Source organism: Grampus griseus (genome assembly GCF_964374135.1).
Source record: "Grampus griseus genome assembly, chromosome: 3".
NCBI classification, from domain to species: domain Eukaryota; kingdom Metazoa; phylum Chordata; class Mammalia; order Artiodactyla; family Delphinidae; genus Grampus; species Grampus griseus.
This window is the reverse complement of record NC_139019.1, coordinates 33775694-33790546: the sequence shown is the minus strand read 5'-3', so window position 1 is coordinate 33790546 and position 14853 is coordinate 33775694. Positions and strand designations below refer to the sequence as shown.

Genomic DNA, 14853 nt, shown 5'->3' with positions numbered 1-14853 from the left:
GGTGCTGGGAAATCATAATCGCTCAATAAATGTTTGAATAACAAATGAGCAAAAATTTCACCAATTCCATTTTCTTTAGTTCTCTGAACTTAGCAGCAGTTCTAGGTTGGAAAACGACAGCTCCTAGAGCTAAAAAGGACCTTTCAGATGGACTATTTCATGACAACATATTTGGAAAAGCCAAAATGAATGCTCTAACTCCAAAAGATAAATGAGAACTTTTCACCACTGCCTTTTCTCCTAAATTCAAACTTATCACTTGAAATCCATGGTGTGCATTGTTCTTATCTTCATTTTCTTTTGATTCAGATACCTTGGAACTCTTAAAAGGCAATTGTCAACCAGGACAAAAACAGTTGGGATCTGAATGCATCTGCATGTCTCCAGAAGAAGACTGTGGGTAAGAGATACTCTATGGACTCTGTTTAGAAATGGAAAACCAGTCTAGTGTAACCAACTTAATGGAGGAGCTAGGCTTCTTGAACCATGAACACAAAGCATATTAATTCTTCACATAACCAATACTCCCTATGCTCTGTTGAATTCTTCCTTCCCCACTTGGTAGCAAGCTTTCTTAATTGCCTCTCACCCTTGTCCACTAAGTTTGCATGGCTTTTGTTACTAAAACAGTCTCATTCTGCGGGCACGAGCTGCAACTATCAGTGCGGACACCAGAGATGGGCATGAAGCGCTAAGGCTGCTGCTGCACCCACCAAGAATCCTATGTGCAAGCACAGGTCACTATGCACATCTCCTGTCCTGGGAGCCTGTGCAGCCCGCCACTGCCAGGGTCCCATGATCGAGGGACAACTTCCCCGAGAGAATACAAGGTGTGCCTCAGGCTGGTGCAACATCATGCCAGCCTCTGCCACCACAGGCACGCCCCTCATTCTGTACCCCCCCGTCGCCCCAGCCTGAGTGAGCCAGAGCACCATAATCAGCCACTCGTTTAACTCCGTCCTGTCTGGGTGAAGAACAGATGCCAGAAGGCAACATACATGAAGAGGTGGGGCCAAATCCAAAGCTGAACCCCAGGAGCTGTGCAAACAAACGAGAGAAAGGGAAATTTCTCCCAGCAGCCTAAGGAGCAGCGGATTAAATCTCCACAATCAACTTGATGTACCTGCATCTCTGGAATACCTGAATAGACAAGGAATCATCCCATATTGAGGAGGTGGACTTTGGGAACAACCGTAGACTTGGGGATTGCTGTATGTGACTGACTAGTTTCTGATTTTTATGTTTATCCTAGTATAATTTTTAGTGCTTGTTATCATTGGTGGATTTGTTTATTGGTTTGGTTGCTCCCTTTTTTTATTACTTTTTAAATTTTATTAATATTTTTATTTTAAAAACATTTTTATTTTATTTTATTTTTTTCTTTGTTTCCTTTTTTTCTCCCTTTTCTTCTGAGCCATGTGGCTGACAGGGTCTTGCTGCTCCAGCCGGGGGTAAGGCCTGAGCCTCAGAGGTGGGAGACCTGAGTTCAGGACATTGAACCACGAGACACCTCCCGGCACCATGTAATATCAATAGGTGAGAGCTCTCCCAGAGATCTCTGCCTCAGTCCTAAGACCCAGCTCCACCCAACGGCCAGCAAGCTCCAGTGCTGGACACCTCATGCCAAACAACTAGCAAGACAGGAACACAACCCCACCCATTAGCAAAGAGGCTGCCTAAAATCATACTAAGTTCACAGACACCCTAAAACACACTGCTGGAAGCAGCCCTGCCCACCAGAAAGACAAGATCCAGCCTCATCCACCAGAACACAGACACCAGTCCCCTCCATCAGGAAGCCTACACAACCCACTGAACCAACCTCACCCAATGGTGGCAGATACCAAAAAGAACGGGAACTACAAACCTGCAGCCTGGGAAAAAGAGACCCCAAACACAGTAAGTTAAACAAAATGAGAAGACAGAGAAATATGCAGCAGATGAAGTAGCAAGGTAAAAACCCAGCAGACCAAACAAATGAAGAGGACATAGACAGTATACCTGAAAAAGAATTCAGAGTAATAATAGTAAAGATGATCCAAAATCTTGGAAATATAATGGAGAAAATACAAAACATTTAACAAGGATCTAGAAAAATTAAAGAGCAAACAAGCAATGATGAACAACACAATAAATGAAATTAAAAATACTATAGAAGGTATCAATAGCAGAATGACTGAGGTAGAAGAATGGATAAGTGACCTGGAAGATAAAATAGTGGAAATAACTACCACAGAGCAGAATAAAGAAAAAAAGAATGAAAAGAACTGAAGACAGTCTCAGGGACCTCTGGGACAACATTAAATGCACCAGCATTTGAATTATATGTGTCCCAGAAGAAGAAGAGAAAAAGAAAGGGTCTGAGAAAACATTTGAAGGGATTATAGTTGAAAACTTCCCTAACATGGCAAAGGAAATAAAGTCCAGGAAGCACAGAGAGTCCCATACAGAATAAATCCAAGGAGAAACATGCCAAGACACATATTAACAAACTATCGAAAATTAAATACAAAGAAAAAATAATAAAAGCAGTAAGGGAAAAGCAACAAATAACATACAAGGTATCCCCATAAGGTTAAGAGCTAAATTTTCAGCAGAAATTCTGCAAGCCAGAAGTGGCAGGACATTTTTAAGGGATAAAAGGGAAAAACCTACAACCAAGATTACTCTACCGAGCAAGGATCTCATTCAGATTGGATGGAGAAATTAAAACCTTTACAGACAAGCAAAAGCTAAGATAATTCAGCACCACCAAATCACCTTTACAACAAATGCTAAAGGAACTTCTCTGGGCAGGAGACACAAGAAAAGGAAAAGACCTACAATAACAAACTCCAAACAGTTAGGAAAATGATAATAGGAACATATATATTGATAACTACCTTAAATGTAAATGGATTAAATGATCCAAACAAAAGACATAGACTGGCTGAATGGATAAAAAACAAGACCCATATATATGCTGTCTACAAGAGACCCACTTCACCCCTCAGGACACATACAGACAAAGTGAGGGGATGGAAAGAGATATTACATGCAAATGGAAATCAAAAGAAAGCTGGAGTACCAATTCTCATATTAGACAAAATAGACTTTAAAATGAAGACTATTACAAGAGACAAAGAAGGACACTACATAATGATCAAGGGATCACTCCAAGAAGAAGATATAACAATTGTAAATATTTATGCACTCAACAGAGGAACACCTCAATACATAAGGCAAATGCTAACAGCCATAAAAGGGGAAATAGACAGTAACACAATCATAGTAGGGGATTTTAACATCCCACTTTCACCAATGGACAGATGATCCAAAATGAAAATAAATAAGGAAAAACAAGATTTAAATGACACATTAAACAAAATGGACTTAATTTATATTTATAGGATATTCTTTCCAAACACAATAGAATACACTTTCTTCTCAAGTGCTCATGGAATATTTTCCAGGATAGACCATACCTTGGGTCACAAAACAAGCCTTGGTAAATTTAAGAAAATTGAAAACATATCAAGTATCTTTTCTGACCACAATGTTATGAGACTAGATATCAATTACAGGAAAAAAAAATCTGTAAAAAATACAAACACATGGAGGCTAAACAATACACTACTAAATAATCAAGAGATCACTGAAGAAATCAAAGAGGAAATCAAAAAATACTTAGAAACAAATGACGATGAAAACATGATGATCCAAAACCTACAGGATGCAGCAAAAGCAGTTCTAAGAGGGAAGTTTATAGCAATACAAGCCTACCTCAAGAAACAAGAAACAACTCAAATAAACAACATAACCTTACACCAAAAGCAATTACAGAAAGAAGAACAAAAAAACCAGTTAGCAGAAGGAAAGAAATCATAAAGAATACATCAGAAATAAATGAAATAGACATGAAGGAAACAATAACAAAGATCAATAAAACTAAAAGCTGGTTATTTGAGAAGATAAACAAAAGTGATAAACCATTAGCCAGACTCATCAAGAAAAAAAGGGAGAAAACTCAAGTCAAAAGAATTAGAAATGAAAAAGGAGAGATAACAACTGACACTGCAGAAATACAAAGGATCATGAGAGATTATGACAAGCAGCTATATGCCAATAAAATGGACAACCTGGAAGAAATGGACAAATTCTTAGGAAAGCACAACATCCCAAAACTGAACAAGGAAGAAATAGAAAATATAAACAGACCAATCACAGGCACTGAAACTGAAACTGTGATTAAAAATCTTCCAACAAACAAAAGTCCAGGACCAGATGGCTTCACAGGCAAATTCTATCAAACATTTACAGAAGAGCTAACACTTATCCTTCTCAAACTGGTCCAAAATATAGCAGAGGGACGAACACTCCCAAACTCACTCTACGAGGCCACCATCACCCTGATACCAAAACCAGACAAAGATGTCACAAAATAAGAAAACTACAGGCCAATATCACTGATGAACATACATGCAAAAATCCTCAATGTAATACTAGCAAACAGAATACAGTAGCACATTAAAAGGATCATACCCCATGATCAAGTGGGGTTTATCCCAGGAATGCAAGGATTCTTCAATATACGCAAATCAGTCAATGTGATACACCATATTAACAAAATGAAAGATAAAACAACACGATAATCTCAATAGATGCAGGAAAAGCTTTCGACAAAATTCAACACCCATTTATGACAAAAAAAAAAAACCCTCCAGAAAGTAGGCATAGAGGGAACTTACCTCAACATAATAAAGGTCATATATGACAAATCCATAGCCAATATCATTCTCAATCATGAAAAACTGAAACCATTTCCTCTAAGATCAGGAACAAGTCAAGTTTGCCCACTCTCACCACTATTATTCAACATAGTTTTGGAAGTTTTAGCCACAGCAATCAGAGAAGAAAAAGAAATAAAAGGAATCCAAATCGGAAAAGAAGAAGCAAAACTGTCACTATTTGCAGATGAAATGATACTATATTTACAGAATCCTAAAGATGCTACTAGAAAATGACTAGAGCTAATCAATGAATTCGGTAAAGTAGCAGGATACTACTTTAATGCACAGAAATCTTTTGCATTCCTATACACTAATGATGAAAAATCTGGAAGAGAAATTAAGGAAACACTCCCATTTACCATTGCAACAAAAAGAATAAAATACATAGGAATAAACCTACCTAAGGAGACAAAACACCTGTATGCAGAAAACTATAAGACACTGATGAAAGAAATTAAAGATGATACAAACAGATGGAGAGATTTACCATGTTCCTGGATTGGAAGAATCAACATTGTGAAAATAACTCTACTACCCAAAGCAATCTACAGATTCAATGCAATCACTATCAAACCACCAACGGCATTTTTCACAGAACAAGAATAAAAAATTTCACAATTTGTATGAAAACACAAAAGACCTTGAATAGACAAAGCAAACTTGAGAAAGAAAAATGGAGCTGGAGGAATCAGACTCCCTGACTTCAGATTATACTACAAAGTTACAGTAATCAATACAGTATAGTACTGGCACAAAAACAGAAATATAGATCAATGGAACAGGATAGAAAGCCCAGAGATAAACCCACGTACATATGGTCACCTTATCTTTGGTAAAGGAGGCAGGAATATACAGTGGAGAAAGGACAGCCTCTTCAATAAGCGGTGCTGGGAAAATTGGACAGCTACATGTAAAAGAATGAAATTAGAACACTCCCTAACACCATACACAAAAATAAACTCAAAATGGATTAAAGACCTAAATGTAAGGCCAGACACTGTAAAACTCTTGGAGGAAAACATAGGCAGAATACCCTATGACATAAATCACAGCAAGATCCTTTTTGACCCACCTCCTAGAGAAATGGAAATAAAAACAAAAGTAAACAAATGGGTCCTAATGAAACTTCAAAGCTTTTGCATAGCAAAGGAAACTATAAACAAGATGAAAAGACAACCGTCAGAATGCGAGAAAATATTTGCAAATGAAGCAGCTGACAAAGGATTAATCTCCAGAATTTACAAGGAGCTCAAAAAAACAAACAACCTAATCCAAAAATGGGCAGAAGACCTAAATAGACATTTCTCCAAAGAAGATATACAGATTGCCAACAAGCACATGAAAGGATGCTCAACATCACTGATCATCAGAGAAATGAAAATCAAAACTACAATGAGGCCTTACCTCACACGGGTCAGAATGGTCATCATCAAGAAATTTACAAACAATAAATCCTGGAGAGGGTGTGGAGAAAAGGGAGCCCTCTTGCACTGTTGGTGGGAATATAAATTGATACAGCCTCTATGGAGAACAGTATAGAGGGTCCTAAAACACTAAAATAGAACTACCATATGACCCAGCTATCCCACTACTGAGCATATACCCTGAGAAAACCATAATTCAAAAAGAGTCATGTACCACAATGTTCATTGCAGCTCTCTTTACAATAGCCAGGAAAAGGAAGCAACCTAAGTTTCCATCAACAGATGAATGGATAAAGAAGATGTGGCACATATATACCATGGAATATTACTCAGCCATAAAAAGAAATGAAATTGAGTTTTTTGTAGTGAGGTGGATGGACCTAGAGGCTGTCATACAGAGTGAAGTAAGTCAGAAAGTGAAAGATACCGCATGCTGACACATATATATGGAATAAAAAAAAAAAAGGTTCTAAAGAATCTAGGGACAGAACAGGAATAAAGACGCAGACGTAGAGAATGTAATTGAGGACACGGGGAGGGGGAAGGGTAAGCTGGGACGAAGTGAGAGAGAGGCATGGACATATATACACTACCAAATGTAAAACAGATAGCTAGTGGGAAGCAGCTGCATAGCCCAGGGAGATCAGCTCTGTGCTCTGTGACCATCTAGAAGGGTGGGATAGGGAGGGTGCGAGGGAGAGGCACGAGAGGGGGTATGGGGGTATACGTATACGTATAGCTGATTCACCCTGTTATACGGCAGAAACTAACACAACATTGTAACGCCATTATACTCCAATAAAGATGTTTAAAAAAAAAATAGTCTCATTCTGATGTTAAAGACTCATTCCTGTCCAGTTTAAAATCAAACTCATGTATATCAAAGGCTTTCTCTTCCCCCTAAATATAGGGCAAGTTTGTGCCTCCAAAAGCTTGGAGTAGAGAAAGAGGTGTGAGCATGGACTTCACACACACACACACACACACACACACACACATCCCTTTGTGAGATTAGTCTTTCATGTGGTGGCAGAGAGCTTGATGAAAAATGATATATCCTTATATGGCTGCCACGACTCTCTGCTGTTATAACTGCCTTTTTTTACATGAACTAACCCTGGCATGTCAAGGGTGCTTATTAATTTAAGGGATGCTTTCAGGGGAATTTAATCCGAAATAACATTAGCTTAAGGTAAAGTTTTGTTTCTCTATCTCACAAAATAAATGCGGGGGAAGGCAGTCTAGGGATGGTCTGGTGATTCTCTCATTTCAGATAGGACTGCTTCTCCTTCCTGCTTTCTGTTCTGCCACTCATTTTTTTAAAATCTAATATTCATAATTTATTTTTTATTGAAGTATAACTGATACTTTACTTATTTATTTATTTTTATCAAAGTACAGTTTTCTTTTCTGACATTCTTAAATTTATTTCATGATCCAAGACTTCCCTGCTGGAGTACAAAGGAAGGAAGACCAGAAATGGACACAGTCTCTCTTTTTAAGGAGAGTTCCTGGGAAAATTATCATGGCGTCCATCTCATTACTCTTCTCTTATTCACGTGGCCCGGTGGACCTGCAAGGGAGGCTATGAAATGCAGTTCTTTGGCTAGAAGCAAAAGCGTTTTTGAATAAAATTAGAGTTACATGACTGAGGGAGAGAATGAATAACGGAGTAGGAAGCCAACAGACTGTGCCCAGCTGTGATATTTCACTTTTTTTTACTTTGAAATATATATTTTAAACAATGCAGACTGTTCTAAGGCAATTTTCATCTTTAAAACTGTGTGTCCATAATTGTTACTTTTAAATTTTTCTTCTATTTCTTTGCACCAACTTTTTTTTTTCACTTTTAACACTGATTCGCTCCCACATTCCTCTGAGCTACAAGTGAACAAACACTTGTAGGGACACATTAATTTGTTTGTTTATTTATTTATGAGAACACTACAGGGTCTTTTTCTGTAACATTCCACTGATAGAATTCAACCCAAGGATGGCTCTATCTACCCTCCTCAGTATTAACCACAAGTGGTCCACTTTGTATGAGTTTCTTGCAGCTGGGGTCCCCTCACCCAGCAAATGGCCTTTTAAGGGAGTACTTAAAATGTTCCCATTGTCCATTTAACCCAGAGGAAACTTCTATCTTTATCTTTGCAATACCCAACCATGAGAATACAGACTGTCCTCTGGAACTGTCTGAATTTCAGCTCAGTCTTACCTCTCTAGTCCCTTTCTATACTCCTCAGTCCTCTTTTATATGGCATTGAGGATGTTTCTGAGAGTGACTGACCCCACAGCTTAAGTTCTCAGAGAGTGGCCTTTTGTTCTCAGCTATGGGCTTCAGTTCCTGGAAACAATTTTACATACTGGTGCACTGATTGTTAACTCTAAAGTTGACATTAGAGAAGAAACTCATATTTGGAGTAATCAAGGCGTTCTTGTCCTCTCAGCAAGAGAAGGACTATGGCTAACCTTTTGTTAGCAGGACCCATCCATTTACTTAGATTTAGCAAGTTACCCAGGGATTAATTGACTTAAAAGCTCATGTTCTTAACCACAATACAAACACACTTACAAAGCTATATAATTATATATATATATATATATATAAAATTATATATATATAAAATTATATATAAGACTCTTGTATTACAATTAATAAGTGTTAAAAAAGTGTTCAGAGGAGGTACAGGCTACCATCGGCTAGGTCGATCAGGATTAGCTTCAAAATGTAGCCAGGAATTGATCTGGATGCAGACAGGCAGAGAGGAGAGACAATACGACATTGATTGAGTAGGGCTTGGCATGGTAGCAAAGGAACAATAATCTTATTAGTTTAGAAAATTGTCAAATTTTCAGATGATAAAGAGGGATTAAGGAGGATGGAAAAATGATTCTAGAAAGAAAAGTTGATTGGGTCAAAATATGGAAGATTTTGATCATCAGAATTTAATAATTCAGACTTTAATTTGAAGGCAATTGGGAGTAGTACCATGCTTAAAGTGAAATTTTAGAAAGAGGAATCCCAATGCATGCCAGATAAAATGAGAGCCTGAAAGGAGAGAAATTGGGGGAAAGAATAGCTGGGTGGTAAGTTAACATATGAGTTGGCTGCACGCCATCTCTTCTTTTCTAGTCTTCATATATGCTTGCTTTCCTCTCTTGGACAGCCTTTATTCAGAAGATATCTGTGTGCTTGATACTCGCTCCAGTCATCACTTTACTTCAACCGCTTGTAAGTTTTTGGCCGAGAACTGTTTAAACAATCAGCAACTCCATTTTCTACATATTGGTTCATGCCAAGACGGTCCACAGCTAGAATGGGGTCTTGAAAGGACAAAACTTTCATCCAGTAGCACAAAGAAAGAATCCTGTGGCTATGACACCTGCTACGACTGGGAAAAATGTTCAGGTAAGCTCCAGCAGTGACCCATACTGGAAAAGCTCTCACTTAACCTTCATCTCAACTAGTATATCTTACTTGCATTTATACATTCTTTCTTTAAAATAACTTTCCTTAATCAAAAATAATTCTTTTCATTGTAAAAAAAATTTATGAATTGATTGAAATAGAAGGGAAAAGTAGAACCCAGCCCATCCATAATTTTGGTGTAAATCTCTCCAATCTTTTTCTGCACATACATAATCAGTCCCACCCTTAGACCCCAGTAAGAAGAACACCCATCCTGATCTATGCTTTAGGTACTCTTCTTCCCCATCCCCAGCTTTGGAGGGCCTTTATCAAAATTGTCTAAGTTTCTTCTGGCAGTTGGAACCAGCTGGGGCCAGCACAGGTACAGTGCCCTGAGCCTAGACATGGATACCAATTACCAGAAGCATCTGCCTCAAATTTTTTGAAGTCCTCTTGCAGTGCCTGGAATCACCCCAGGTTGGCAGGGTTATATAGGCAGGATGTCTTGAGCCCACACACAGACCCTCATGGGCCAAGGCCCTGTTTCTTCCTTGTGGGACATTCTCCTACCCTCTCCTGCTTTTCTCCCCCACCAGGCATGGGGTCAACCAGATGTTCCAAGGAGCTCTGGGACTCCACCTGTAGAGTCATCCCTCACTCACAGCTAGACCTCATTCCCAGAGAGAAGCCTGGTGAGCCACTGGCCAGCAAGGTAGTCTTTCTCCAAATTGCTTGAGATCAGACAGCTAGGATGGTGCTGACACTAATTTGAAGTGACTTTAATCATTTATATAAAGAGGCACCCCATTAAAAAAATGTCCCTGGGGCCTCACACACCTCAGAGGTGGCATTGATTATATTACAAATTTTTTAAAAAATAGGATCATCTACTACATCTTATTTTATATATTGCTGTTTTTCACTAAATATATCATGAAACTATTTCCATGTCATAATATGTTATTCTGCCACACAATTTTCTTTTTTAAATTTAATTTTAATTATTTTTTTATACAGCAGGTTCTTATTAGACATCCATTTCATACATATTAGTGTATATAAGTCAATCCCAATCTCCAAATTCATCACACCACCACCCCCAACACCGCTTTCCCCCCTTGGTGTCCATATGTTTGTTCTCTACATCTGTGTCTCAATTTCTGCCCTGCAAACCGGTTCATCTGTACCATTTTTCTAGGTTCCACATATATGCGTTAATATACGACATTTGTTTTTCTCTTTCTGACTTACTTCACTCTGTATGACAGTCTCTAGATTCATCCACATCTCTACAAATGACACAATTTCGTTCTTTTTTATGGCTGAGTAATATTCCATTGTATATATGTACCACTTGTCTTTATTGATTCATCTGTCAATGGGCATTTAGGTTGCTTCTATGACCTGGCTCTTGTAAATAGTGCTGCAATGAACATTGGGGTGCATGTGTCTTTTTGAATTATGGTTTTCTCTGGGTATATGCCCAGTAATGGGATTGCTGGGTCATGTGGTAATTCTGTTTTTAGTTTTTTAAGGAACCTCCATACTGTTCTCCATAGTGGCTGTATCAATTTACATTCCCACCAACAATGCAAGAGGGTTCCCTTTTCTCCACACCTTCTCCAGCATTTCTTGTTTGTAGATTTTCTGATGATGGTGTGAGGTGTGAGGTGACACCTCATTGTAGTTTTGATTTGCATTTCTCTACTAATTAGTGATGCTGAGCAGCTTTTCATGTGCTTCTTGGCCATCTGTATGTCTTCTTTGGAGAAATGTCTATTTAGGTCTTCTGCCCATTTTTGGATTGGGTTGTTTGTTGTTTGAATATTGAGCTGCATGAGCAGTTTATATATTTTAGAGATTAATCCTTTGTCCATTGATTCGATGGCAAATATTTTCTCCCATTCTGAGGGTTGTCTTTTCATCTTGTTTGTAGTTTGCTTTGCAAAAGCCTTTAAGTTTCATTACGTCCCATTTGCTTATTTTTGTTTTTATTTCCATTACTCTAGGAGGTGGATCACAAAAGATCGTGCTGTGATTTATGTCAAAGAGTGCTCTGCCTATGTTTTCCTCTAAGAGTTTTATACTGTCCGGTCTTACATACAGGTCTCTAATCCATTTAGTGTTTATTTTTGTGTATGGTGTTAGGGAGTGTTCTAATTTCATTCTTTTACATGTAGCTCTCCAGTCTTCCCAGCACAATTTATTGAAGAGGCTGTCTTTTCTGCATTGTATATCCTTTCCTCTTTTTCATAGATTAGTTGACCATAGGTGAGTGGGTTTATCTCTGGGCTTTCTATCCTGTTCCATTTATCTATATTTCTGTTTTTGTGCCAGTAGCATATTGGCTTGGTTACTTTAGCTTTGTAGTATAGTCTGAAGTCAGGGAGTCTGATTCCTCCAGCTCCATTTGTTTCCCTCAAGACTGCTTTGGTTATTTGGGGTCTTTTTTGTCTCCATACAAATTTTAAGATTTTTTGTTCTAGTTCTGTAAAAAATGCCATTGGTAATTTGATAGGGATTGCATTGAATCTGTAGATTGCTTTGGGTAGTATAGTCATTTTCATAATATTGATTATTCCAATCCAAGAACATGGTATATCTCTCCATCTGTTTGTATCATCTTTGATTTCTTTCATCAGTGTCTTATAGTTTTCTGCATACAGGTCTTTTGTCTCCTTAGGTAGGGTTATTCCTAGATATTTTATTCTTTTTGTTGCAATGGTAAATGGGAGTGTTTCCTTAATTTCTCTTTCAGATTTTTCATCATTAGTGTATAGGAATGCAAGAGATTTCTGTGCATTAATTTTGTATCCCGCTACTTTACCAAATGCATTGATTAGCTCTAGTAGTTTTCTGGTAGCATCTTTATGATTCTCTATGAATAGTATCATGTCATCACCAAACAGTGATAGTTTTATGTCTTTTTTCCAATTTGGATTCATTATATTTCTTTTTATTCTCTGACTGGCGTGGATAGGACTTCCAAAACTATGTTGAATAATAGTGGCAACAGTGGACATCCTTGTCTTGTTCCTGATTTCAGATGAAATGCTTTCAGTTTTTCACCATTGAGAATAACGTTTGTTGTGGGTTTTATTGTATATAGCCTTTAATATGTTGAGGTAGGTTCCCTCTATGCCCACTTTCTGGAGAGTTTTATCATAAATCGGTGTTGAATTTTGTCAAAAGCTTTTCCTGCATCTATTGAGATGATCATATGGTTTTTATTCTTCAATTTGTTAATATGGTGTATCACATTGATTGATTTGCATATATTGAAGAATCCTTACACCCCTGGGATAAATCCCACTTGATCATGGTGTATGATCCTTTTAATGTGTTGTTGTATTCTGTTTGCTAGTATTTTGTTGAGGATTTTTGCATCTATATTCATCAGTTATATTGGTCTGTAATTTTCTTTTTTTCTAGTATACTTGTCTGGTTCTGGTATCAGGGTGATGGTGGCCTCATAGAATGAGTTTGGGAGTGTTCCTTCCTCTGCAACTTTTTGAAAGAGTTTGAGAAGGATGGTGTTAGCTCTTCTCTAAATGGTTGATAGAATTCACCTGTGAAGCCATCTGGTCCTGGACTTTTGTTTGTTGGAAGATTTTTAATCAGAGTTTCAATTTCAGTGCTTGTGATTGGTCTGTTCATATTTTCTATTTCTTCCTGGTTAAGTCTTCGAAAGTATACCTTTCTAAGAATTTGTCCATTTCTGCCAGGTTGTCCATTTTATTGGCATGGAGTTGCTTATAGTAGTCTCTTAGGATGCTTTGTATTTCTGCGGTGTCTGTTAAGACTTCTTTTTCATTTTCTAATTTTATCGATTTCAGTCCTCTCCCTCTTTATCTTGATGACTCTGGCTAATGGTTTATCAATTTTGTTTATCTTCTCAAAGAACCAGCTTTTAGTTTTATTGATCTTTGCTATTGTTTTCTTTGTTTCTATTTCATTTATTTCTGCTCTGGTCTTTATGACTTCTTTCCTTCTGCTAACTTTGGTTTTGTTTGTTCTTCTTTCTCTAGGTATTTTAGGTGTAACGTTAGATTTTTTTATTTGAGATTTTCTTGTTTCTTGAGGTAGGCTTGTATAGCTATAAACTTCCCTCTTAGAACTGCTTTTGCTGCATCCCATAGGTTTTGGATCATCGTATTTTCATTGTCATTTGCCTCTAGGTATTTTTTGATTTCTTCAGTGAACTCTTGGTTATTTAGTAATGTATTGCTTAGACTCCATGTGTTTGTGTTTTTTACGTTCTGTTCTCTGTAATTGATTTCTAATCTCATAGCGTTGTGGTCAGAAAAGATGCCTGATATGATTTCATTTTTCTTAAATTTACTGAGGCTTGATTTGTGACCAAAGATGTGATCTATCCTGGAGAATGTTCCATGTGCACTTGAGAAGAAAGTGTAATCTGCTGTTTTTGGATGGAATTTCTTCTAAATGTCAATTAAATCTACCTGGTCTATTGTATCATTTAAAGCCCTTGCTTTCTTACTAATTTTCTGTTTGGATGATCTGTCCATTGGTGTAAGTGAGGTGTTAAAGTCCCCCACTATTATTGTGTTACTGTCGATTTCCTCTTTTACAGCTGTTAGCAGTTGCCATATGTATTGAGGTTCTCCTGTGTTGGTTGCATATATAATTGTTATATCTTCTTCTTGAATTGATCCCTTGATAATTATGTAGTGTCCTTCCTTGTCTCTTGTAACATTCTTTATTTTAAAGTCTATTTTATCTGATAGGAGTAGCACTACTCCAGCTTTCTTTTGATATCCATTTGCATGGAATATCTTTTTCCATCCCCTCAGTTTCAGTCTGTATGTATCCCTAGGTCTGAAGTGGGTCTGTTGTAGACAGCACATATATGGGTCTTGTGTTTGTATCCATTCAGTGAGCCTCTGTCTTTTGGTTGGAGCATTTAATCCATTCACGTTTAAGGTAATTATCAATACATATGTTGCTATTACCATTTTCTTAATTGTTTTGGGTTTGCTTTTGTAGGTCCTTTTCTTCTCTTTTGTTTCCCACTTAGAGAAGTTCCTTTAGCCTTTGTTCTAGAGCTGGTTTTGTGGTGCTGATTTCCCTTAGCTTTTGCTTGTCTGTAAAGCTTTTGATTTCTCCATCGAATCCTAATGGGATCCTTGCCGCGTAGAGTAATCTTGGTTGTAGGTTCTTCCCTTTCATCACTTTAAATATGTCATGCCACTCCCTTCCGGCTTGTAGAGTTTCTGCTGAGAAATTA

General features: G+C 37.6%; 1 protein-coding gene across 2 annotated transcripts in view; it reads left to right on the top strand.

The window, feature by feature from the left end:
- The window catches only part of C6 (complement C6), a 90023-nt gene that overhangs the window by 63020 nt on the left and 12150 nt on the right, over nt 1–14853 (top strand). For both annotated transcript variants that reach the window (XM_082650269.1, XM_082650268.1), the window contains exons 16-17: nt 310–400; nt 9364–9605. In XM_082650269.1, the coding sequence (XP_082506395.1) occupies nt 310–400; nt 9364–9605 (333 nt within the window). The remainder of the gene's footprint in view (nt 1–309; nt 401–9363; nt 9606–14853) is intronic.